The sequence below is a fragment of the Fusarium flagelliforme genome, assembly GCF_020744385.1.
Source record: "Fusarium flagelliforme strain FIESC 12 MPI-CAGE-AA-0113 chromosome Unknown B0J16scaffold_4, whole genome shotgun sequence".
Taxonomy (NCBI): Eukaryota; Fungi; Ascomycota; class Sordariomycetes; order Hypocreales; family Nectriaceae; genus Fusarium; species Fusarium flagelliforme.
This window is the reverse complement of record NW_025763506.1, coordinates 2,531,499-2,556,698: the sequence shown is the minus strand read 5'-3', so window position 1 is coordinate 2,556,698 and position 25,200 is coordinate 2,531,499. Positions and strand designations below refer to the sequence as shown.

General features: G+C 48.7%; 8 protein-coding genes across 8 annotated transcripts; 5 read left to right on the top strand and 3 right to left on the bottom strand.

The window, feature by feature from the left end:
* Positions 1-57: 57 nt before the first annotated feature.
* Positions 58-2,695, top strand: B0J16DRAFT_414802 (uncharacterized protein). Its single transcript, XM_046133474.1, has 2 exons — positions 58-1,142; positions 1,194-2,695. The coding sequence occupies exons 1-2, from the start codon at positions 228-230 to the stop codon at positions 2,376-2,378; spliced, it is 2,100 nt and encodes a 699-aa protein (XP_045983090.1). The 5' UTR covers positions 58-227; the 3' UTR covers positions 2,379-2,695.
* A 1,540-nt stretch (positions 2,696-4,235) lies between these two features.
* On the top strand, positions 4,236-8,623 carry B0J16DRAFT_266897 (Sucrase/ferredoxin-like-domain-containing protein; the record flags this gene model as incomplete). Its single annotated transcript, XM_046123430.1, has 5 exons — positions 4,236-4,460; positions 4,547-6,599; positions 6,931-6,984; positions 7,444-7,817; positions 7,916-8,623. 5 exons carry the CDS (start codon positions 4,236-4,238, stop codon positions 8,621-8,623), a joined length of 3,414 nt encoding a protein of 1,137 aa, XP_045983089.1.
* A 1,300-nt stretch (positions 8,624-9,923) lies between these two features.
* On the top strand, positions 9,924-11,012 carry B0J16DRAFT_414799 (uncharacterized protein). Its single transcript, XM_046133473.1, has 3 exons — positions 9,924-10,368; positions 10,426-10,623; positions 10,680-11,012. The coding sequence occupies exons 1-3, from the start codon at positions 10,296-10,298 to the stop codon at positions 10,847-10,849; spliced, it is 441 nt and encodes a 146-aa protein (XP_045983088.1). The 5' UTR covers positions 9,924-10,295; the 3' UTR covers positions 10,850-11,012.
* Positions 11,013-11,529: 517 nt separating this feature from the next.
* Positions 11,530-12,200, bottom strand: B0J16DRAFT_372253 (uncharacterized protein; the record flags this gene model as incomplete). Its single annotated transcript, XM_046130467.1, has 2 exons — positions 12,061-12,200; positions 11,530-12,001 (listed from the first exon to the last, which is right to left on the bottom strand). Exons 1-2 carry the CDS (start codon positions 12,174-12,176, stop codon positions 11,530-11,532), a joined length of 588 nt encoding a protein of 195 aa, XP_045983087.1. The 5' UTR covers positions 12,177-12,200.
* Positions 12,201-13,596: 1,396 nt separating this feature from the next.
* Positions 13,597-15,440, bottom strand: B0J16DRAFT_341643 (uncharacterized protein). The gene is made up of 6 exons (XM_046127848.1): positions 15,115-15,440; positions 14,818-14,983; positions 14,727-14,769; positions 14,597-14,676; positions 14,171-14,540; positions 13,597-14,117 (listed from the first exon to the last, which is right to left on the bottom strand). The coding sequence occupies exons 1-6, from the start codon at positions 15,122-15,124 to the stop codon at positions 14,046-14,048; spliced, it is 741 nt and encodes a 246-aa protein (XP_045983086.1). The 5' UTR covers positions 15,125-15,440; the 3' UTR covers positions 13,597-14,045.
* Positions 15,441-17,774: 2,334 nt separating this feature from the next.
* B0J16DRAFT_372251 (uncharacterized protein) lies at positions 17,775-20,381 on the top strand. Its single transcript, XM_046130466.1, has 2 exons — positions 17,775-18,842; positions 18,899-20,381. Exons 1-2 carry the CDS (start codon positions 18,223-18,225, stop codon positions 20,226-20,228), a joined length of 1,950 nt encoding a protein of 649 aa, XP_045983085.1. The 5' UTR covers positions 17,775-18,222; the 3' UTR covers positions 20,229-20,381.
* Positions 20,382-20,486: 105 nt separating this feature from the next.
* On the top strand, positions 20,487-22,756 carry B0J16DRAFT_287139 (uncharacterized protein). The gene is made up of 3 exons (XM_046124127.1): positions 20,487-21,200; positions 21,256-22,505; positions 22,557-22,756. Exons 1-3 carry the CDS (start codon positions 20,629-20,631, stop codon positions 22,565-22,567), a joined length of 1,833 nt encoding a protein of 610 aa, XP_045983084.1. The 5' UTR covers positions 20,487-20,628; the 3' UTR covers positions 22,568-22,756.
* A 187-nt stretch (positions 22,757-22,943) lies between these two features.
* B0J16DRAFT_131879 (cytochrome oxidase assembly protein-domain-containing protein) lies at positions 22,944-24,964 on the bottom strand. The gene is made up of 2 exons (XM_046121767.1): positions 24,454-24,964; positions 22,944-24,398 (listed from the first exon to the last, which is right to left on the bottom strand). The coding sequence occupies exons 1-2, from the start codon at positions 24,810-24,812 to the stop codon at positions 23,321-23,323; spliced, it is 1,437 nt and encodes a 478-aa protein (XP_045983083.1). The 5' UTR covers positions 24,813-24,964; the 3' UTR covers positions 22,944-23,320.
* Positions 24,965-25,200: the final 236 nt, after the last annotated feature.

Genomic DNA, 25,200 nt, shown 5'->3' with positions numbered 1-25,200 from the left:
GACATATATAATAACACTCATGAACTCAAAGTTGCGAAGCCATATTCACGCCTTTCCACAGTATCATATGATGATTCTAAAACATCGTAAACACCAACATCTTAATTTCTTGCCTCCTTAGTAATCAGAGTCATACTCGTCGGTTGTCTCTTGAGCCCGAGTTGCAACTAAAACTGTGATTCTATCAACTTTCGAGCAACTAGTACAGCCACGGGCTGATACAGGCTATGCCGTCTTACTTCTATCACATCAAATTCGAGCTCTATCCGACGCCCGACCCAGTAGCCGCCGCGCAAGAGACGACGGAGCATAAGGATATCTGGCTTCCACTATCCGAAGCGAGCGTTTTCGACGACTTCCCCTCCCACCCAAGACCCGATCGACGAACAATATACAGAGTACCGAACGCCCTCGAATCTCCTTCATACAGCTCTGCGAACCACACATCTCCGTACACAACTGCAGGGCAAAATTCATCTACTTCAAGTCTCGGTATAATTGACTGTGGTGCAGCTACCAGGCCGCCTGTAAAAGAACCTGAAAAGAACATTGAGATTTTGTCGGAAAGACAGTGGCTTGAGAGAGCTAACAGCTTCCCACCACCGCACTCGAGCGTCGCAATACACCCACAGAACGCAGTTAGAGACTGGAGGTTTGGTCGTGTTGGTCTTGAAACGGTCGATTTACGAACCGGACATACAGTCATGGGCGAGGCTAGTCGAAGCACTCCTTCCGCAGCCCCTTCTCTAGGGCCAACGTTCGGAGGGGCCGGTACGGCAACCAAGGCCGACTTCCTTCCACTCGAGACCAAGAATACTGAACTTGGATGGGGTGTTGTGCACTTCTACCGAGACGGCGATGAGACACCAAGTCTTGTGGAATCCGGTGGCCCAGAAAATGGAATTGGGGATTCAAGAGATAACGACTGCACCACCCTTTGCATTCCGGCAGTTCCTGCCTACATGTCCCCAGGTGATCTTATGGGATTCGTAGGAGAGAAATGGAGAAGTGGTATAAGTCACTGTCGTATGGTTATGACCTCCCGGATGAACAGGTATCTCGTTCTCCTCAAATTTCGAGATAATTTCCGAGCGAAACAATGGCGTCAAGAATTTGACGGAAAGGTTTTTAACACCATGGAGGTATGTGATGGTTTAATAGTATAGGAAGGCATGTTTGCTAACACCCTTCAGCCTCAGATATGCCATGTGGTATTCGTCAAAACTATAACGTTCGAAATCCCGACAAGAAAAACGAGCGCTGCCCTCTCTGCTTTAACCTCCTCAGCTGGTATGTCGAGTAGCCTTCGACCGTTTCCTCCCCCAACGCCGAACTTGGTAGAACTACCTACATGCCCTGTCTGCCTAGAGCGGATGGATGAAACAAACGGTTTGATGACTATCCCTTGCTCACACGTCTTCCACTGCACATGCCTTCAGAATTGGAAAGGAGCCGGATGTCCGGTCTGCAGATTCACGAACACGCCACCTAAGGTAGACTCGGACTCGTCAAATCCTCATACACAGCCATTTGGCTCCGGAGTCTCAAACCTTTGCACCGTCTGTGATTGTACAGACGATTTGTGGATCTGCCTGATTTGCGGCCATGTAGGCTGTGGCCGTTATAAGGGTGGTCATGCCAAAGACCATTGGAAAGAGACAGCGCACTGCTTTGCTCTCGAACTGGAAACACAGCATGTTTGGGACTATGCTGGTGACATGTGGGTGCATCGGCTTATACGGGACAAAGGCGACGGCAAAGTGGTGGAGCTCCCATCAAGAAACAGATCAGTTGGTCACCTAGAAGAAGAGGATGTCGTACCTCGGGCAAAGCTCGAAAGCATTGGCCTGGAGTACACGCACCTAGTCACGAGTCAACTCGAATCGCAGCGGGCATACTATGAAGAACTGATTAGCAAGACAGTCGATAAAGCCTCGAAGGCATCTGCGACTGCTGAGAATGCTGCTGCACAAGCCTCTAAGGCTATGGAGAAGTTGGCGCTATTAGAGGAGAAGTATACAGCCCTCAGTCAGGCAACAATTCCTGAGCTGGAGAAACAGCTTGAACGAGAGCGCAACAAGGCAAGCAAGAGTGAAATGTTGGCACGCAACCTTGGGAAATCTCTTCAGGAAGAGAAACGACTGAACGAAGGACTGATGAAGCGTATTGAACATCTCAATACCGACCACGAAACAATGGCCAAAGAGCTGAACAAGATCAAAACAGAGAATGCCGAATTACAGGAGATGAATCGGGATTTGAGTATGTTCATCTCTGGACAGGAAAAACTGAAAGAGTTGGAGAATGAAGGCAAGGTTGACCTTGAGGGAAGTAGCGCGAGCGTACCAGAGAAGAAGAATCGGCGACGAAAGCGATGAGAAAGACGCACGGCGAAATCGCATTGTACATTTTTGAATAGTTACTTAGATAACATGGATAGCGCATCGGCGAAGTTCACGAGTCTATGCGGCATTGGTTTCCTTATCGCTTGGGATGTTGAAAGGTTGAAATAGCTTGAAAGTTGGAGCTCATGATAGCTTCGTCAACAACTTGTCAATCCGAACAATCAACACAATCCTGCATAAAGATATGGTATCCTGACCGAGCCAACTCACTTCCATTGTGTCTAGGTGCAGCATGCACAAGATCGTTACTAACTGGCTTTCTACAGATTACGGCACAATTAAGTTGTAGCATAATGGAGTATTGCATATGCAAAAGTAGGGGGGTTTGAAAGTGGCTTGATAAATTAACAGATCAGCTGCATTCTCCAAGTCTAACCCAACCCAGCATTTGCAGAAATCTGGGGATCCTTTCGGCCTCGGGATACGGAGACGGCTTGACGGAGTACAGATGAGGTAGATGAAGTTAGTACTGTACTGTAAAGCGAAGTGCAGTGTACCCCTCCCCCTCCCTTAGAGGTAGTTTTGATGGCGCATTAGAGTCTCAACCACATTCAATGCGACCAGTGTTGGCGCTTTGCTTTTTGTTGGGACTTGACTCCTATTGACAAGGCACGAGCCCAGAGAATGATCTTCTACATAGGGCTTCTAGGATCCAATACGATGATAATGAACACTACAGTGCTACAGTTCGAATGTTCTACTACGAAATTAACATGTGAAAGCCCGGGTGCAGGGATCTGTTTTCCTTGTCGTTGTTTCTCGGAAATTCGCAGAGGATCCATGATGGATACTTAACTGTAGCGTGATGGAGCGGTTGGTTCCGGGGTTCGAATAGCTCAAGGTATCAATGTCCGTAGAGAGGGCTGAATAGGTACCTGCTAGGTCATGATGGTGGTGTGAATCAACTTGTGATTAAGAACTACGTGCCTACTACGCACTTGTGAGATGAGCCAAGAACAAAGTACTATATTGTAAGAATATAGATGGTGATACATACATGCACGATGCTGAGAGGCTGACGGTTCGAGTTGAATATATCACTATGGATTATTATTATTGTTCAATTTCACCATTGTTATGTGGCTTGTAGTCTGGTTCATCAATGTCTTTGATTTTGTTGATTGTGCAGCAGATAAGTTTAGTACTGTGCATCCTGTACTAATGTACCTGACCTTATGTTAAGTGGGGTGATAGACCAGTATTCGCAAGGGCAAAACCGCCGAGAGCGAGTACGGTGTGTAACTAATAATTATCCTCGGTCATGAACTAGGTAGGAGGTAGTTAAATAGAGGCGGCTCACAAGTAAGCGAAAACGACTGAAGAGGAAGCTGGTAGTAAAGGATAATTGGAAGATTCTCGATAAAGTTGAATTTCTACCTACCACAGTACTATGGTAGCTTCACAGCTCTAAAGTGGACCTTTCCTTCTTCCATACTGGGTACTAAGGCACCTCATCCAGTCTTCCATTTCCCCTCCTACCAAGAGAACGTCCCCAACCCCAGCTATTTCTCCATCTTCGTTACCTCCTGTCTTGTTTCTTCCCCAGCTCATCCTGTCTCTGCGCAGGAATGCTGAGGATTCTAAACAGCTCATAGCGTCCATCTTTCAATATAATATATCTCATATCTCTCATTACCTACCTTAGTAACTACCTATCGATCGACCTTTCTTCGTTTCGCTCCATCCAGAGGCCCGCCGCCCCTCACATCGATTACACCTCGCTTGTCTAGCTCTGTTAAGATTTTTACAATCAATATCCACCCTTGGACTTCAAAATACTGTTCCTATCACCTGCTTCAGGAGTGCTGGTCTCTTCCTCGCTCGCCCGCCATGTCTAAACACGCCGGCACCAAGGACGCGGCAGCGCCGCAGTCTGCGACGAACCCGACCCCGCAGAAGGAGCTCTATCCTATGGTGAACTGGAAATACGACATGTTTCTCTACACCGTCGGTAACATTGTCGATATGTTCTTCCGAGAGGTCGTGCCTCGAGGTGCCTGGCGCGTCCCTCAAACCGGCCCCGTCCTGTTCGTCGCTGCGCCGCATGCCAACCAGGTAAGTTATGCTTCACACAGAGGGGAAGGCGAAGGAACAGCTTGACGTTGCCATTGGACAGTAAAACTCACCAACACCTACAATAGTTTGTCGATGCCATTATCCTTCAGCGAACTCTGCGTAACGAGGCTAAACGACGAGCGTCTCTTCTGATCGCCCAAAAATCAGTTCACGGCTTTATCGGTTGGGGTTCACGACAAGTCGGCTCAGTTCCCGTCGGTCGCGCCCAAGATGCTGCCAAGCCAGCAACCGGAGCCATCTACCTACCCGATCCTATCAACGACCCAACCTTAATCCGCGGTGTTGGCACCAAATTTGGCCAGGGCGAAGGTGAAGTTCAGGGCATGCTCTTTCTGCCGTCCATCAAGGGCCAAAGTGGCGCCAGTGTCGATATTTCCCAGATCATCGGCCCTGAGGAGATCCGTGTCAAGCGACCTTTTAAGGGCAAGCTTGCTTTGTCGCAACTCACAGGCCGTGACGATATTGATACCGACGGAAACTTCACCAATAAGGATGTCAACGGACCTGCCCCAGGTTACCAGGGTACCAAGTTCAAGATGGCTCCTCATATCGACCAGACTAAGGTTTACGAGGCTGTCTTTTCCCGTTTGTGCAACGGTGGCTGTGTTGGTATCTTCCCCGAGGGTGGTAGTCATGATCGCACTGAGCTGCTGCCTCTCAAGGCTGGTGTCGCAATCATGGCTCTGGGAACCTTGGCTCAAGATCCTGATTGTGGTCTCAAGATCGTTCCTGTTGGCATGAACTACTTCCATGCTCATAAGTTCCGTTCACGCGCTGTTGTTGAATTCGGTGCTCCTTTTGAGATTCCCCGCCATCTCGTCGAGCTTTACTGCAATAACCAACGTCGTGAAGCCATTGGTCAAGTCCTGGACACGGTGTATCAGGCTCTCAACTCGGTCACTGTTTCCGCCCCTGACTACGACACGCTCATGGTGATCCAAGCTGCTCGCCGACTTTATAACCCAACTGGCAAGAAGCTGCCGCTGCCAGTAGTTATCGAGCTGAACCGTAGATTGTGCATGGGCTATGAGAGGTACAAGAATGACGAGCGCATTACGTCCTTGTCTGCTGCCGTCAAGGAGTACAACTCACAACTACGATACCTGAACTTGAAAGATCATCAAGTACAGTACGCCAAGATGAACATGCTCAAGGTCATATTCCTCTTCATCTACCGATCGATCAAGCTCCTCTTCCTCTTCATCTGCACATTGCCAGGCTTGATCCTCTTCGCACCTGTCTTCGTCGCAACAAGAATCATCAGTCGGCAAAAGGCCAAGACAGCTCTGGCCGGTTCAACTGTCAAGATCCGTGGCCGCGATGTTATGGCGACATGGAAGATTCTTGTAGCAATTGGCCTTGCGCCCACACTGTACCACATCTATTCAGGAATCGTTACGTTCAAGGTTTGGCAAGATCGCCTGTGGGGTTACGTCCCCGAGGGCGTGCCACTGTGGGTGATCTACTTCGCTATGTGGCCATTTATGGTTGGCATCACGTTTGCGTCTCTGCGCTTTGGTGAGGTCGGCATCGATATATTCAAGTCTCTACGACCACTTCTGCTCTGCTTGACGCCAACCTCAAACTATAACATCCACAAATTACGACTAAGGCGAGCGGAGCTGAGCGCTCAGGTGACGGATGTGATCAACACTCTTGGACCTGAGATGTTTGACGATTTTGAGAAGGCTCGGCTTGTTCCCGATCTTTACAAGGTCGAGGGTGGTGCCGCGACATCTCCCAAGGCGTACCGACGACGAGACAGCGACCAGTCAAGCACTGGTTATGAGCCTGAGACACCACCAGCTCTGTCACGACGAAGCACAACACAATCCAGCCGTGCGCTTCCGCGCAACGACTCATTCAGCAATATTGGTCATGTGGGCATCTTCTCTACACGGCCACCATCCAGAGCCCGCAGCAGGTCGCGATCAAGCAGCAGCGGAGGTGGATTTGGATCTGGTGGATTCCCTATCAGTGGATTCACTACACTCGACTCAAGTGGTGGCTTTGATGAAGCGAGTCGCAAGATTCGAGAGGCGATGAAGCATCGCCGACACAAGACAGACCAGGAGAAGACAGATGGAGATGAAGAAGAAGACGATAGTGAAGAGGAGGGTTACGACGAAGCTAGAAAGAAGAACGCATAATCGTTGGGACGAAAATGGTTTGTAACGAGTCTGGAAGACGCCGAGTAGCCATAACTTTGACATTTGTACTATTTCAAGTAGCGTCAATACATTGCATTATATTTCTTATTCTTATAAAAATGACTTCCAAGATGCCTTCTACACCTAATGATGTGCCAAGCCAGTGGACGAAGGCTCGGTGATAGGAGTTAGACGGGTTACATTACTGGGCCCACCTCCAACTGGAAGAGAAAAAATGTCTTTAAGGTCGAGGGCACCAAAAAGAAACAGCCTAAATGGAGATCTAAGTTAGCGTAAAGTGACTGAATTATTTCGTCTCTTGCGATTTCGGCGGCCAATTCCTCTGATTTGCTGTCAACGGGACAAGCAATAGAGCGAAGCAAAAGAGCGAGGCAATATAGCGAGATTCAGCGGAGACGAACAGGTATATGAATTAAACACTCTTCATTTTATTTAACCTTGGAGTAATTCCTCATTTAGTTTGAGGTAATTAAGTCAGCTGGCTGGGTAAGTTACCTGATCCCTGACAGCCCAGATTGATTAACTTAACTGATTGATTATTTGATTATCAATCAGTAGAAAGTTTGGGGAAATCCAATCGCATACCTGTCGGATCCATCAATTACGAACTAATTACCTATCCAGGTGGATTCCGTACTGCCAATCAACCAGTCTGAGGTAGCCGAGCCGAACCTACTGTACTGTACGGTATCTGAAGTGGACGGCCCTAAAATCTACCGACTGACTTGACTTCTCTTACACCATGACTTTATTATCCACTCGTACTCATACTCCCAACTTCTCCTCTTCAGCAACAGCTGCCACTCCATCTTGGCTTCCACGTCCACCACCAAAGCAGAGAATGGCCCTCTCGTTCAAAAACCTCGTCAGCTCAGTCCTGGGCTCAGGAGCCAAGGATGATAAGCCGCCATCGGCCTCGGAGTTGTTTGTCAAGACGGATCCAAAAGTAGACGGCGACGAGTGTCTGCACGACTGCGAGAATTGCTCAGCGCGGTATCCCAGGGGCTTCAAGATCGAAGAGGAGGATGTGCTATATGGTCATGTCGCGGCTTGGAGTACGCATGTTCTTGTTGGGACGGGCAAGACGGATTGGGTGAGGGATGTGGAAGAGGAGGAGGGCAGTGTCATGCAGGCTTTTTCCAAAGCAGTTGAGCCTTCGAATGGGGTGAGTTCTTACCTTGTGTGAGAAGGTATTTCTCAAACATACCAACTCATCCATGCTTGGTTTAGTTGAATGAGCGACCACTAACAATCAACTCACAGAAACTCAAGCTTTCGGCATCTAACATGCCCACTCCCCATGACACAGATGACTACTCTGAACCCACAACACTTTTGCTTCTCCCAGCTTTCAAACTTCTTCGTGACGTTCACCCTCTCAGCGTGCCTCAGATCATCGCAGAGGTCATCAATCAAGCCCCTACCAGCACATCTCCACTTACACCAACGCCCTTACCTGCTTCTTTGCCATCTCCAGATCCGGCCGCTGGTATTCCCGACGTGACCCTGGCTGACTGCCCTCACAACGCCGTCATCCTCATGTGCAGTCATCGAACACGCGATGTACGCTGTGCCCAGAGTGCTCCTGTTCTGAGAAAGGAGTTTGAGCGCCAGTTGAGGCCGCTAGGTCTGTATCGGGATTTGCATGATGAAAGACCTGGCGGTGTCGGTATCTACTACATCAGTCATGTGGGAGGACATAAGTACTCTGCCAATGTCATGATCTACCGACGGCCGAATGCCTTTGGTCTGGATGATGCAGCTGAGAAGCAGAATGGCACGAATGGCGTTGAGAAGAACGGCTCGGGGGAGGGTAGCGTGGGTGCAGCTCAGGGCATCTGGCTTGCTCGAGTCATGCCCGAGGACTGCGAGAATTTGATCCGATACACTGTCCTCAGAGGCAAGGTCGTCAAGCCTGAGCGTCAGCTACGAGGCGGTTTCGACCGTGGTAGAGGGGTCATGAGTTGGTGAGAAGCAGCAGGGTGATAGAGACCACTGTTCTGGGTAAAAGATGAGAAATTAAAGAAGAGGTCGATACCCACGGTTCCGGGGAGGAGAGTGTTGATCTTTCGATGGGGAAGATGTGTACATCAATCAGGTGTGAGTTACATATTTAGACGGGGGAATGGAATAGAACAAAGAGATAGAATATACGATATACTATGGCAGTGCCAAAGACTACGCTGCATGGATGGAGAGTGATTACAGGAGAGTCGTGTCTTCTCATCTATCTGATCATGGATAGACACTGCGGATACCATATGGAGCAAGTCATTCCGTGTGTCGTGCAACATGTAACCCTCTTCAATTCTTGCACCATTCACATCTCGACGCTGTCATGAGAAAACGAACGAGAGATATAGGGATGAGACAAAACCTTGCAAGCCTCCAGATCGTCCTCCATATCTGTCCTATAATTTTATCTCCCCGTGCATCAACGCAATCCACTGGATCTCAGTCTCTGCAGGCCGCGTCGTCACCCTCCTTGATATGGAGCAAGGAACCCTGTTGGAGAAGGATCTGCAATGAAGATACTGTAGATACGTACAGTAGTTACGTTTTCTTTCCTTCCTTTCTCGTCTTTGTCTTTGGTGCCTTGCAGACAGAAACCCTGAGTTTAGTCTAACGGCGGGTGGAGAAACAGGAACAAGGCGTAACGTGAAACTGTCGCTGTCAAGGAACTGGGTTGTGGGGAATTTTGTTTGGCTGGAGAAGGAATCAATGTTTCTTTTGGTTACGCGTCGTTTGTTAGAAAACTGTGGACTTCCAACTCCTTTTTTAATTATGGAGACTCTCATTGAACCTAAAGGAACAATTCGAGCGTCATAATGGACGATCGTCAAGGTTATTTTTAAGTCATGGTTGATAGAAACTTGGATTGAGAACAAGAGAGGTTGGAATAAAGATGAGGTGTTGTGGTAAAAGATTCAGCTAGGTAGACTAGTGAGTGAGTTAATAGTTGACATGGGATAATTAATTAATTAACTGGAAAAATAGTCGACATATAGGGTTGCGAATAGAGCATATGCAGCCTACTCGTGAGCCTCATCCAACCATTCAATTCAACAGGGAAACATCCAAGACAAGACAAGCTTTTCCTCTCCACCCCCTGCACTTTAAACTGTAAGCTTCATCAAAACGATACTCTAGTCTAGTGGCCTTGATCTAGTTTAGTTATCTGCCGGCTCTTCGTGGGTCATTATTGGTTCGCTCCCAGATGTGCATCCAGTCTAACAGCCGACCTGATACCTCTTGTTTTTTTTTGCCGGTCGATCACTCTCAATGGTTTGAGAAACTAGAAACGGAGAAATCTTTCCATCCAAGTAGGGATTTGCGAGGCTACCAAGGGGTGTGCGGACCTGCTACGACTACGTAGCCATAGATACAGATTCTAGTATATAGTCATGGCCTTGTTCTCTTGCAAAAACAGGTTCTATTTCCTGCTCCAACCCATTCTTTTTCTCTATTCTTAACAACAACTTCCCTGGTCTGAGACCCATCCATTGTCTGCCTATCTTTTATCCTTGTTGTTTATCTGTGAGCTGGTCTCGTTCGATTATAAAAGACTACCATCCTGTCTGTCTCTATTCAACAACATCAAAAACACATCTTCTGTCACTATCTCTCATACACAACCATCAAGATGAAGTCCGCAATCTTTGCCTTCGTTCTCGCCGCTGCGGCTCCTCTCGCTATGGCTGCTCCTTTCCCTCCCAGTGAGTCACACTCTTTGACCCTCCTGAATACATGAGATACTAATGATATTCGTATAGATGGTGGATTCCCTGGAGGTTTCTTCCCTCCTCCCATGAACGGTACTCTACCTGGAGCTGGTCCTGGAGCTGGTGGTCCCGGTGGTCCTAGCGGTCCCGGAGCTGGTGCTGGTGCTCCTGGTGCTCCCGGAGGTCCTGGTGGTTGGTTGCCAGTTCCTCCTCCCATGCCCCCCGTCGGAGGCCAGCCCGGTCAAGGTGGTAAGTTACACTTCAAGTCTATACCTCAAGACCTTGATACTAACAGATCCTATTAGTCCCTACTCCTCCCGTTGCTCCTCCCGTTGTTCCTACCCCTCCTCCCGTTGTCCCTACTCCCATCCCTGGAGCCCCCGTCTTCACCCCTCCTGCGGCTCCTGTTGCTCCTCCTGTTGCCCCCGAGGAGCCCGTTGTGGTCCCTACTCCCACTCCCGCTGCCCGCAAGTAGAGACGTCAAACACGGCGACTTGAATGAGCTTACTTCTTTTTTGTTCTTGTACATTGAATAGGATGCGAAACAAGGAACTAGATGGATAGACTAGGGTTCTCTTGTTATACATATGGATAGAATGCCGCTAGTCGGCGAAAGAAATCATACTTGATTTGGGTTCAATACTAGTCTAGTTCGAACATGGTGACTTGTGATGTCGCGATATTAATGTGAACCAAAATGAAGGGTTGGGCTTTTATATACCTACTCAAGGTCTTATAATTGGAGCGTAAACTGACTAGACTTAAGTGTAAGTCAAGTAAGTAGAGCACTCATAAGAGTTCACTCGGTTCGATCAGTTTGACCAGTTTATTCAGATATTAGATAATCCTCAATTGTACTCGGCTGCCTTTTTGAGTCGACGCAGAGCGGTTAGCCCAATGAGATGGGAGTATCTGTGTAGATTTGTAAGAGTTGGTTTGAGAACGGCGTGAGTGACTCAGTCTAGTAAGACGAACAACAGTCGTTAGGTACTTTACTTGTTCTATTAATCACTTCCACTCTGTCAATGAATGCTTTCATTACCTAATGAACCCGATCGAAGATGCCGGCCGGTAATAGTAGCTAATAGCTGGTTTTCTCTTCTAACCTCTGCCTGCTATTTTCACTAAACACATGGTGCTCAGGATCTCTTCACCCTAATCCTCAATAACCGGCCCGTCAGAGGGCCAACAGATAGAAGGGCCCTCTTCATCACTGCACACCGAGTCATCGTCAATATAATCACCGAGCATGTCCGCCCACTCATTGCGAAGCTGAATAAACGAGTCAGATTCCTCAAGTCGGGCCCTCTCAAGACGCCCGATCCTGACCAGTCTTCCGATGTAGAATAACTCCAGCTGCAGGTCTCGTAGATAGAAGAACTCGCGATTGTTTGTCTTCACGAAGCGGTCTTCAAAGTCAATGGCTTTAAAGTCGTGGAGCTCGAGGTCGCTGACCATCAAAGTCTTGTCGAACGGATTGAGAATATAACGGTTCCAGATTCGCTCCTCGTCCGCCTCCACCATTGCGATGTATTTGGCCCGCTGGGTTAGATACTCGGTATACTTCTTTTGGTAGGCCTCATCAAGGGCGTCGAGAAGTTTGATGACACGCTCGCGATACTGGGGGCTGTTCTTGTCGAGAACATCGGGCTGGGTCTCGTCTATGTTGAAACGAGAGAAGGGTACTTCTGGTAGCGGTCAATGCTGCTTGGCTTCTTTTCGGCCTCTTGATTGTCAAGGTTGAGCTTGGAGGCTTCGATGGCCAGGCCAGTGAGGTTGAGATCTATGCTAAGTTTTCCCATTGTAGCTGTTACACTAGAGTTGTTCTAAACAGATTGCTTGGTGGATGTAAAGTCGGTTGTTTCATGACCTTTATATACGCCATTGGACCTGTCCTGTCACGGACAGGCTAGGTATCTGAAGTTGAGTGAATCATTGTTGAGGCCCACAACACCAGTTACGAGAGTGTCCAGTCACTGAGAAGATTCAGAGTTACAAACATGCCGGTTGTAAAATCCATTGCGTTTTGTTATCATTCATGCCATAATTGACTTCCTAAAATCGTAAAAGCAGTCTATCTTGCGTACTAGTCATACCCATGTATACATAAACATCCATAACCCGCAGCCCAACACAAACCGTAAACAAACGTCACCATGATATTGCGCCGTAACCCAGAACGTGAGTGATTCGTAGTCAATCAGTCAACCAGACATTACCCATCCACATTCCACCATGATTTTAGGTAAGAAAAAGGTGATAGACATTCACCGCCAAACCGCTGTGCCCAAAAAGAATAAACAAGGAAGTAAAGGCCAAGCACTTTCTGTGCTTGTGGGGTATCGAGAAGGAGGCATGAGAGCCCTGAAGGCCGATGGATCGTGATTCAGAGAGAGGACGTTTTTGAATTAGTCGGCGATCTCGCTAGAGCTTCTGCTCGATGAGCCTGTTGCGCTCATGTGGTTCTTCGCCATTGAGACAAGCTTCCAAATACCGAATGAGACACCGGCGAGGATGATGAAGAGGATAATAATGATGATGGCGATAACGTCGTTCTTCTTCATCTTGGCGGTTGGAGATTTGAGCGGGGAGTGTTTGTGTTTGTGTTTGGGGTTGAGTTTGATATAAACTAAAGATAGTGTTGATGCTTGAGAGAATGTCCTGATCTGATACAGAGTTAGTTGAGGCTCTTGGAACAGAATGCTAAAAGCACAGAGTTGACATACTCAATAAAAAATGCAAGGTAGTAAAGTGTTGAGTTAAAGTCGGTGTCGAGTCAAAGACGGACGTGGTGCAATCAAGTTAACCAATCAGAAGCTTCGTGATACAGATAGATGGTGTCGTAAAGTAATCAATCGTACTGCAATTGTCCTTCTATTTTTACCCAAGAATATTAAATCGTTAGATTTATTTCTTAAGAAAACAAGTAAAGTTAAAGATCAAACGGGAGCAGGAATGCAAAGTCTCAGTCTCTCTCTCAATCGCACATGGCCAGTCACTCTGTTATAAGTCGTTGCCCCGCCACCGTCTTTTTTCTTACAGCTAGACCAGACAGGTACGACTCTGGATCTGGACGCGTTAAATGGCAAGGCTGGGAGCGAAGAAGCTGCCCTACAGGGGTCCTATAGTGGGGTCTTCCAGGGGTTCTGACACGCTGGACAGCTTTGAGGTTTTCCCAGCCTCGCAGAAAACGTCACCTCATCATCTTTTAGGCGCTATATCGTCGCGTTAAAGCGCGTTGGGACTCAAAGCTAAGAGAAAGGTAAGACCCTCGCTACCTACTAAGATACCTCTCCCATGAAAGTCGGCCTAATTTAGTACTACGGCCGGCCTGTGAATATGCAAGGTACAACTCTCTACATGGTCACATCCATGTCATGCATTTCTTTCAATTTTAGTTGTTCATTGAGGTCCAGTAAGGTACTGAGCAGATATCGAGTTGCAACTTTTATACTGTACATATGCTTGATGGTTAGATCTCCCAATTGAAATAAAGTTCACTCTCAGCCGAATAGCTACTGCATGTCCATATTCCTCGCGTATCTTTGTAAAAGTAAAACATAAATGCAGGATGCATTATCCCCCAGCAGTCGCCAAACGCCATTCCATTTTAATCTCGTGTCAGACAGAGCTCGGAGCCAAGCACAAGTTTTTGCCTGCTGCATCTAATTCTAAGCTCCTTCAGAAAGGGCCTTATTCTCACTTCTCTCAATCTTAAGGTGACGTTCGTAAAAGCGAAGCATCTATATGGCGTCGCATTAGTACATGTCTAGATCAAACTGCGTTGCCTACTCACCTTCTGCGGACACTTTCTGTAGACCACTTCGGTGTCGTGCTTGGTCTTCTTGCCATTGTTCCATCTTAGGTAGACAATGATCTTGCCTCGGCTCTCGTCCTCCTCAACCTCGATTGATTCAATTTCATCCTCCCAGGACCCAGCGGGCGGGCTCCACGGCTTGGACGTGGCAGGTGGTGTGGTGTTAGCAGGATGTGTATTGCCTCGCCGGGATCGCTTTGTTGTTGTCGTCGGAGTAGCGGTGCTGGGTGTGCCGTTGGTCGCTCGGCGGCGCTTCTTAGTTTTGGCAGCGGTCTCGGTCTGTTGGAAAAGCTTCTCTCGCCCTCCAAATTGCTCGAAATACTGATCGAGGATTTCTTGAGCAGACTCTCTGCAGAAGATGCGTTAAACAAGAAACACATAGTCGGAAGTAAACGTTTTACCTACCGAAGGTTCTCCTCTGGTTCCCATGTCATATCCTGTTTGGCTTCATATCCTTCCCACTTCACTTGGAACTTCAAAGTACCCTGCGATCATGATTAGTCTGTGGGACTCAATCAATGCAGGCTTCTCGTACGTCTTCATCGACAAAGTGCTTTTTGATCGCTTCAACAACAAACCTGTGGCGCATCAGTGTTATTCGCTTGGCCATTGAGCTGATGTCTTACTCGTCCTCATCAAGGTCCTCGTCATCATTTCCATCCCCATCTGATTCATCTTCCGGCCTGGCATCTTCGAACTTATCCGACACCGCAGCTGAGGTCGACTTCTTTCTGGTAGCTGGTGGAGGCGTGGTGAATTCACCAACGTCAGAAGTCTCCTCATCGCTGAGAGCTGCGCATTAATTAGCAACTGTCGAATACATGTTGCGACGACGAAAAGTGGTGTTTCTTGGGGGTGGGCGAGACGCGCTCGCGTGCGGTAGGCGTGGACTGTGCAAATTATTGAAGCGATTAGGAACATACCAGGAGGCATTTTGAGGACCGGGCGTGGTTGCGCAGATATTGTCTCGTTTTGCCAAAACGAGGGCGACAGAATCTATATGCTGTTGAATCGGGCTGTTTGTACAAGTGATGGAAGCTCCTTGATTCGGCGAAGAAACGACGATAAGTGGAGGCAAAGTCGCGAGGTAGGTACAGCTAACACGGGTAGGCAGCTTGCCGACCAATAAGAAGGTAGGTACTGCCCAATCTTGGAGGGGCGGTGTTGTGGCTTGATCAAGTCTGTGGCGCTTCTTCAGCATCACGTGACCTCTCTGTTATAATCTTACAGGAGTCCTTCACCATTTGAGACGAAAAAGGAAGACACATTAACAAATACATCTCATGGCTGGACTGTTCTGTTCTTGTGTCCCTTTTCTTTAACTGCCGGCTGTGCTTGTTCTACCAAGCTTCCGTCGCCTGCAGCTTTCCACAGTCGTCCGAGCCCTTGTTTGATGCTACAGTGAATTGCATGACTGATAGATACTTACTGACGAGGGGCCTGTCTATTGATATTTAGCCTCCTGAAAAGCAAAGGTTTGAAAAGTCACTGTATGAAGTTGCAATCTGCCTAGGACTGTTGCATGCCAAAAACTGTAGTGAACAAATTCTTGACCAAAATGCCTTGGAGTAGAAGAGGTCTCGACTACCGGTGTAGAAGACAAACTATTCACATCACTTTACTTTTTCCACCACAAGGTCTCATGTTTGTTTCCCCCTAATTAATTAAGCATGGCAATGCTCAGTCTCGTTTTCCACAATGCTATTAATGAACTAAGATGGATAGCGGCTAGTAAAGAATTAGATGCACAGGCATGTGCTCTTACCGGCGGCTATTGTATGTTTTGTAGCCTCACAAGTTCAATTAGGTTAGTTATCGTATTCTGACCATACGATAGGCGCTGGCTGCGGCTCTGCTCAGGGGTAAGAGGTATTAGGTATAAAGTTTATTAACGGACTACAGAGGACCAGGTTTCTACATCCTTCTTTCTCGTCCAGTCCTTTCTGCCAGTACTCTATTGTATATATCTCCGAGCTGCTCAATATGGACCAGGAGGCCGACATCTTGCCAAGCGGGCAAATGGGCACTCTTAAATTCGGCACGGAAAACCCAGGGTGGAAGGACGGATAGACCTGCCGAGTGCTGCGTTCTCATCTGGAAAACTTGGAAAGTTACTGGAAACCCACAGAAGCAAGTTCCTTTGCATCTGACGGACTTAGCAGCTGCAGAGTATAATTAAGCAGATGCGGTATTGACTGCCTTTCTGCTCTTTATGAGATAGTGTTGCTGCGGTGGTTAAGGGGCATGCAGAAGCTCACCATGTCTCGGACAAGGATTCAATGCCTAAGAACAACCCTGTGGTCGGTGCCACCCATGCTTTTTGCGCTTCAAAGCCAATCTTGTCCAGTCTAGGTGATGTCTAGCGCTGTAAGACTGCCGGAAGGATTACACTTTACAGCTGTTCTCTCCCCCGGGTCACATTCTCTATGATTGGGTTGAAGATGATCTGTCGTTGGTCCATGAGCCGTTTAGAAGAACTTATGTTTTGATGAACCCACGTATTAGACATATAAAAGGGGCGCACGTTGGTGCAAAGCCACCAAGCCCCTTCGGCTCTGATATGCACGTTTGAGGCGTGACCAGAGCCCGCTGAGCATCCAATCAATAAATGTGGTCAACAGTTGAAACTAAAGGACACTATTTAGTTGACGCCAAGTTGTTGAGTTGGAGAGAACCAGTAATGAGCTTCGGATCTATTGCAGAGTCCATGCTGTAAATCTCGGACAGCAATTTTCGCTTCACAATCTTCGTATATGCGGCTATCGTGGCAGCTGAATCTAAAGGAACCAACGACTATTATAGAGTATAGACTCCAAGGGTCTGATTGACTACAGCGCGAGTGGATTCCTAGTATCAACGTAACCGACATTGTCTAGTGGGCTGCAACTCCATCTCATTACAAGGACGGGAAGAGGGAGTCGAGAGCGAATTTGTTAATACAACGTGTGATATCCATAGCTTAATTTTAGCATGAGAAATTGTTGTATTTATAGCTGCATATCCTCCTCCTCTTTTGGCGACCCTGGGCCGATCAACTGCAATTGCCGGTCCAAATTTATGTTACGAGCTGTCTTAAGTCGGTAGACAAGTCTTTGTTACGAAGTACTTCTTTCGACAATGTCTTGGTAGGCCATGAAGCCACTAACGCAGTAATTACATCATGAATCGAGATGTCGCCGTTACAAAACCCTAAACACAATACACAAGCTCAACTGCATGGGCTGCCCTACCGTAGGAAGTGTTGGTATGAATAGATGGAATGGATGGATTGGATCTCATCGACAGGTAGCTCCAGGTCCCGACGGCACTAAACCGGACCTCTCAGAGAAGCCCGATCAGCGCTAAGCGAGCAGCGGGAGAGACATCCAGACGGCGGGACGGCCACTAAGCGTCAGGGGTTTCATGGGTGCTGCTTAGTGCTAGTGGCGCCAATCTGGGGGTCCATTTCGGGGGTCTTGGTTGGATTGGTTGCGCCCCTGAATAGCCTGGACCTGGCCTGGGAGGAGGCTTTATTTTAAAATGGAGAGGGGGAAAAAACCAAAAGAACAATTAAACCCAGCGATGCTAAGAAACCTGGCTTCCCCTTTAGTCTCCCATCGCTCGCCTCTAAATTTAACTAGCTAACATTTCGAGTCTCTCATTTTCTTCCCTTCCGTCTTGCTCCCGCTCTCGCCTTTGTCTTCGCTCTCTTAACTCGTCCGTACCGAAACTTCACATCTCGTGCTCTTTTTTTCTTTTTACATTACAATCCAATTCATCTAAACTCCATGCCCAGACTTTCATAACCGTCCATTAAACTCTTCTTCCGTCCGGAGGTCTCGGCCCCAATACGCTCGTTCTTTTTTCACTTCAAACTTCGCTCGCTCCTTATGATTAACGTCTGTACAGCTCCCCCATTGGAGCCGTAGTCGACTTTTACACTCTTATAGTTATCGAGACCACCGTATTTCCTTCTCGGCGCTCGTATTCACAAAGTTTTTTTCGCATCCCCCTAATTTTCCCCGAATTTGATCCTTCATACCTCCTTCAAAATGCCCGACTCGACGCCCCAAACCACCGATGCAGGAACCCCCAAAGCTGGCGCCCCTAAAGACAAGAACTGCCCCTTTTGCGGCCAGGCTTTCACGTCATCATCCCTCGGTCGCCATCTCGATCTCTACATCAAGGAGAAGAACCCGAAACCACCAGATGGTGTTCACGATGTCGATGCTATCAAGAAGCTCCGTGGTAGTATCACAAGGCGACAGCCCAGAGGTTCACTGGGTGGCAGGCGGGAAACTTCGACTCCTGTGGGAACACCAAAAGCACCTGTCATGAAGGAAGCGTCTCTTCCCGAAGGCGAGGATTATCAATCGCCTGTCATCTCCCAAAACAACCAGCTTGTAGTTGATCAGTCTATGAAATATGCGCCTCCTTTTCAACCTACCTGGGAGGCAACTGGCGTTATGAACGATATCCCGAAAAGAGGCAGTTGGGAAAGCGACGCCGCACCCGAGCCACCGAAACGCCCTGGCATGCAGCGGACCGCCAGCAAACAAGCTATCCAGAAGGCTCAATTCGACGTCAAACAGAAACTCTCCGATGCCATGGATACAGCACGTGCCGCGGAGCTCGCATTGCGAGAGCTTCTCAGCTCTTGGAGGGCGGCCAAGTATGTGCTTTTACTTTTGGGTCGGTTTCGTTCATCGAATGCTAACTTTATGACAGGGTGCAACTTGACAACAACTCAATGCCATTCGATTTTGATCCTTTGTCTCTCGATTTCCCTGCATTGACCCTTCAATGCCTACAACCTCCTCCTACCCTCTTTTCATCGACGCAGCATCCTACATCAACATCATGGTCTGTCCAATCCCCAGGACAACGCGAATTCGAGGCTCTACAATCTTGGTTCGCAGGACAATTCAAGACCTGGAAAGTGACTTGCGCTGCCGCCACCACCGCCGTCATGGATGAGTTTAAGTATCCTCCTTCAGCAAACAACTTCCGAAACCCCCAAGAGTCAGTCCGTAAAGCCCAGAAGATGGCAGAGCAACTGGAGGCACAGGTCGATGAGCACCTACAATCAGCGTACGCAGTATGGGGAACTCTGCCTCTTCAACGTCAGCAAGAGCTTTGGATCTTAGAGTTGGCACGTGGTGTGGGAAGAAAACACAAGGAGGCCGAGAAGATGAAGGAACAGCATCACAGACTCAAACAAGAGAACGCCAATCTCAAGTCTCAGATAGAACAACTGAACAAGCTTCAGCAACCAAAGGAGTTTAGGCTTGCACCGCCCGTTACGATCCCGATGGAACGAGAACTTCTTGCCCTTTCTTATGAACAGGCCGTCAAGGGTGGAAGAGCTGTTGGCTTCTCGCTTGAGGATAGTCAGGTTGATCTTCCAACACTTGTCTCGAGGTCTATCGAGCGCTGGAAGAGCGTCATTGCTTCGTCGAGAGCCAATGCCAACGGGATGAATGCTCAAAGACCTTTAGACCAATCCGGCCAAGCTTCTGGCGGTGCCGCCATTAACGGCACTCAACCTACGCCACAAATTCAGACGCCATCACAGCCACAATTTCAACAACAGCAACTACAACAACAGCAACTACAGCAACAGCAACAGCAGCGACCTCAGCTTTCCAAACGTCCTTCAACAACGAGCGTTAACGGCGCGCTCAGCGAACATGCGACTGCCTCCACCGCCACAACTGACCCGTCTTCCACTGCCGAAAACAGTGATCAAGATGCTGATGCGGAGATGGAGGACGATGATAGCTTTGCCATGGTTAACCCCTCTCCAATTAAGCCACAACAACCTATTCAGCAGCAAGCAACTCTTGAAGTGCCACGTACACGGCCTGTGCAACAACAACAACGCAATCCACAGTTCATGATGCCCGCTGGAGCAGGAAGTCCTGCCAACCGGGCGGCAATCAACATGAGTCGCTCTATGCCTAACATGAACATGGCTATGCAAAATGGGGGTATGCACGGAGGAGACATGGCCATGGCAATGCAAGGAGTTCGCGGCGATGCCATGTTTCTGGAATAATACATCCATTTTTATGTTTCATAGCACAATGGCTGGTATAGGGAGGCTACCACCGAAAACAATATGTAATGATGAAAGAATTCGAGCGAGCTAAATCTGTGTTTGCTCACAATGCAACAACATGGTGAACATCAATGACATCCACAAATGCTTTCATATGTACGGTCTTTGCTTTGATTCGGATGTGGCTGAGTCGTAGACGCCGGGACTGACTGAAAATTTACCCCGCGATTGTGGCGCCCACCATTTCTTCTGCCCCTCCAATGCCCTGACTGTTCCACTGACTCACAACATCCCAGCTTGACTCAATTTGCCGGCATCAGAGATTTATATCAGGTATCGACGCCTGATCTGGAGATCCTGCCATTTCGACTCTTTAACCGCGAAACGAGCCGCAATCATGGCTGACGCTGCTGCCCCTCCGACCGAGCAGGTCGCCAACCTGCACCTCGATGAGGTAACTGGCGAGAAGATCTCCAAGACCGAGTTGAAGAAGCGCCAGAAGGCCCGCCAGAAGGAGGAGGAAAAGAAGAAGAAGGCTGCTGAGCGTGGCCCCGCTCCGACTCCCAAGAAGGCTGCCGGTGGTGCTGAGGCTGCTGAGAAGGACCTCACCCCCAACCAGTACTTCGAGATCCGATCAAGGAACATCAACAAGCTCCGCGAGACCAAGAGCCCCAACCCCTACCCCCACAAGTTCAATGTCACATACGATCTGCGCAAGTTCGCTGAGGAGTTCGGTCACCTTAAGTCTGGCGAGCATGCCAAGGACAAGATCATCCAGATCGGCGCCCGCGTCCATGGAAAGCGAGCATCCGGTTCCAAGCTCCTCTTCTACGATGTCCGAACTGAGGGCGTCAAGGTCCAGATCATGTGTCAGGCTCAGGAGGTCCGTGAGGGGGCTCCCTCTTTCGAGGACCAGCATGAGCACCTTCGCCGTGGTGATATCATCGGTATCATTGGATACCCTGGCCGGTAGGCTAACTTTCAAATGTCGATTGAAGAAACCTCTGAACTAACATCATCATAGAACTGCTCCCAAGACCAAGATTGAGAAGGGTGAGGAGGGTGAGCTGTCCATCTTCGCTACTGAGATTGTCCTCTTGACTCCTTGTCTGCACGCTCTTCCTGATGACCACTACGGCTTCAAGGATCTCGAGCAGCGATACCGCAAGCGATACCTCGATCTCATCTGCAACGAGAAGGCCCGCAATGTCTTCATTACCCGATCCAAGATGATCACCTGGATCCGCCGATACTTCGACGAGCGCGACTTCGTTGAGGTTGAGACTCCTATGATGAATCAGATTGCTGGTGGTGCTACCGCTAAGCCTTTCACCACTCACCACAACGAGTACGATATGCAGATGTTCATGCGTGTTGCTCCTGAGCTGTACCTCAAGATGCTCGTCGTCGGTGGTCTCAACCGTGTATACGAGATTGGACGTCAGTTCAGAAACGAGGGTGCTGATCTTACCCACAACCCCGAATTCACTACCATTGAATTCTACGAGGCCTACGCTGATGTCAACGACCTGATGGAAACCACTGAGGATATGATTTCCGGCCTTGTCAAGTACCTCACCGGTGGTTACAAGACCACCTTCCACACTCAGAGCGGCGAGAAGTATGAGGTCAACTGGGAGAAGCCCTGGCCTCGTTATGAGATGATCCCCACTCTTGAAGAGGCTACTGGCGAGAAGTTTCCTCCTGGTGATCAACTTCACACTCAAGAGACCAACGACTTTCTCAAGAGGGTCCTGAAGAAGATGAACCTCGAGTGCACACCTCCTCTGACCAACGCCCGCATGATTGACAAGCTGGTTGGTGAGTTCATCGAGGAGAAGTGTGTTAACCCCTCTTTCATCACTGGTCACCCTCAGGTCATGAGCCCTCTCGCCAAGTACCACCGCGAGATTCCCGGTCTCTGTGAGAGATTCGAGGCCTTCGTGTGCAAGAAGGAGATTGCCAACGCCTACACCGAGTTGAATGACCCCTTCGACCAGCGCCTGCGTTTCGAGGAGCAGGCCCGCCAGAAGGACCAGGGTGATGACGAGGCCCAGCTCGTCGATGAGAACTTCTGTACCTCGCTCGAGTACGGTCTGCCTCCTACTGGTGGCTGGGGTATGGGTATTGACCGAATGGTCATGTTCCTTACTGACAACTACACCATTCGTGAGGTCCTTACTTTCCCCTTCATGAAGGATGATAAGCTAGAGCAGAAGAAGCAGCTGGCTGCTGAGGTTGCCGGCATCGAGCCCATGCCTGAGGAGGGCATTGGTAAGTTTAGTACTTTCTTTGGTTATGGTGGCACAGCTAACTTTGTAACAGCCCACAAGTAAAATTGGGAAATAAGTATTGTAAGCTTCATATGATAGTTGGAGAGTACGATTTAAAGTTAGGACAATGATAACAGGAGGGACAAAGATTCAATCCTGAAACAAAAAAATGAAATGCCTTTGGCTTGTTAACAGTTGATCTGATCTTTGTGCGGCACTCGTGATATGTTTCACTCAAACCTTTGTCAGGAGAGCACAACGACTGCGAATCTGTTAGGCAGACCCGTAAGCCTCTGTTTGTTATTTACTAGTTATCCTTGTATGTAGGTTATCTAACGGGTAAACCTAAGGAACCTTCTGGATGCCTAAGCAGGGCTATATATAAGGCTCAGCTTTCCTCCAGCTTTAGATAGAAGAGCTCAAGCTGCTTCTTACATTTCATGTGAATCATGCGACATCGGCCATTCTCTCAAGACCATAGCCTGTTTCGTCCCAAAACACAGCCCTCACCAGGCCCTGAATCCCAGATGCCTTGTAGGAACGCAACATTGTAACAAGGTCAGATACTACTTTGCAAACTTAGGGCTAGTGAAACAGCTTGGAAACCAGTGGCTTCTATAAGCTTGAGCTCGATAACATCTCAACGAGCCAATGGATCGGAGAGTTGCGTACTTAGTTCTGTTGTGTTACAAACGCCCAGACAGCGCGAACCAGCTGCCTCTTTCGCAATTCTATTGATGCTATTGGTATGGTACCATATTGTACAATGATAATTTACATGTCCTCCTTCCGGGTCTTACAACTTCGTCAAACCGTTCATTTAGCAGCAGCAGCCGCCTTTAACCGCTTCTCAAGAAGACGGAGGGTAGGCTTGGGGATATGCAGCCTGTGTGCCAGCACGAGGGCCATGGTCAAAACACCCAAAGCACCAGCCTGGTGAGCTGCGGCAAGGGAAATAGGGACCATATAGATGAGGGTGCTGATGCCAAGAGCGACCTGAAGTGACACCATATGGAAAAGGCCGTTGGCACCCTTCTTGATATTGGTGGGAAGTATAGCCTTGACACGTCGGGTGCGGGCATAGATGAAAAGTGAAAGAATGGAGGTGAAAGTAGTGACGGCAAGGATTCGGTGGTTCATCTGGACGGTGCTTGGGTTCTCAAGCATGTTGCGCCACCAGAGGTCAGACTGGTCCTCCTTTCGTGAGTAGAACTTGTCAAAAAGCTCCTGCTTGGGAGGGAAGATACCGAGACCCATCTTGGGGAATTCGTTGTAGATCAATCCAGCGTCGAGACCAGCAACAAGACCACCAGACATAATAGTAGTGAAGGTCAGGGCAGCAAGGGCAAAAACGACACGGCGCATTGTGCGAAGACCGGGCTGACTCATTTCACCAATCTGCTTCATGGCTGCCTCAGGGTTCATGAGCCAGCGGCGAGTTCGCAGAACAGTTAGACCAGAGAGAAGCATCCAAGAATAGCAGACGAAAGCGGTGGCAAGATGAGTGGTAAGGCGGTACTGGGAGACACGAGGATGAGAGCCAGGCGCGAACAGATCGTCCTTGAGACCAGACTTGACCATCCACCAACCAATGATTCCTTGGAAACCGATCAAGGCAGAGATACCAGCCAGGTTCAGGGCCATCTTGGGAGTGACTTTGCGACGAGCGACTAGGTAGGCAGTGGGGATGACAAAGGTCAAGCCAATAAAACGACCCCAGACACGGTGAAACCATTCCATAAAGTAGATCTTCTTGAACTCGTCGAGATTCATATGAGGGTTGAGAAGCTTAAACTCGGGCGAGGCGCGGTACTTTTCGAACTCGGACTCCCAGTCCTCCCTAGACATGGGGGGTAGCGAACCGGTAACAGGTCTCCATTCAGTAATACTGAGGCTGCCATGATGTTAGCTGGTTTGCTCAATTGTCACAAAAGAGCGAATTAACGTACCCAGACTCGGTCAATCGTGTCAGGCCACCAAAAACGACAATACCAAAAACACTAACAGCGCTGCCAATCAGCCAGAGGCCGACACCCTTGGGGTTCGACTCAGGCCATGCCTTCTTGGCGGCTTGAGAAACAGAGGGAGCTGCACGAGCAGAAGCCTGCTCGGCAATTGATCCAATTGACTTGTTGACAGCAGCATCAGCGTATGATCGTGATCGGACGGCGTTAAGGACTCGGGAGGGCGTGCTCCGGGGAGCAGTTCGAAGACATTGGTTGCATAAGAAGAACTTTGAAGGCCCGGATGCTGTAATCGAGGTCTGCAAGAGTAACCTCCGGAACCCGGGGGCGAAAGAGGACGCCATGGTTGAAGCCAATGTTCTAAAGGTGAATAAAGGAGATCAATTGGGAGGAGGATGAAGAAGTAGTTAGTGGCTCATTTATAAATCATACGACCCGACCCCAGAACAACGGTCATTCAATAAAATAGGTCGACATCTGTCTGATCCGATGTGACTCGGTATTCGGTGCAGGACTAGGTCCGCTTCAGTGGGAAAGGACCCCACTAGAATCAGCAATTTACAGCGATCATGATAGGCTTATCTCACTCACATGGACGCCATGATCCGTCCATTGGATGCCCCACTAAGGGTCATCTCACCGCCAAACTTTTTTACATGGCAGAAAAGTTGGAAAAAAGTGTTACTGTGAGACCATCTCACGTCGCAAATCAGGTCCGCGAAACCCACCACA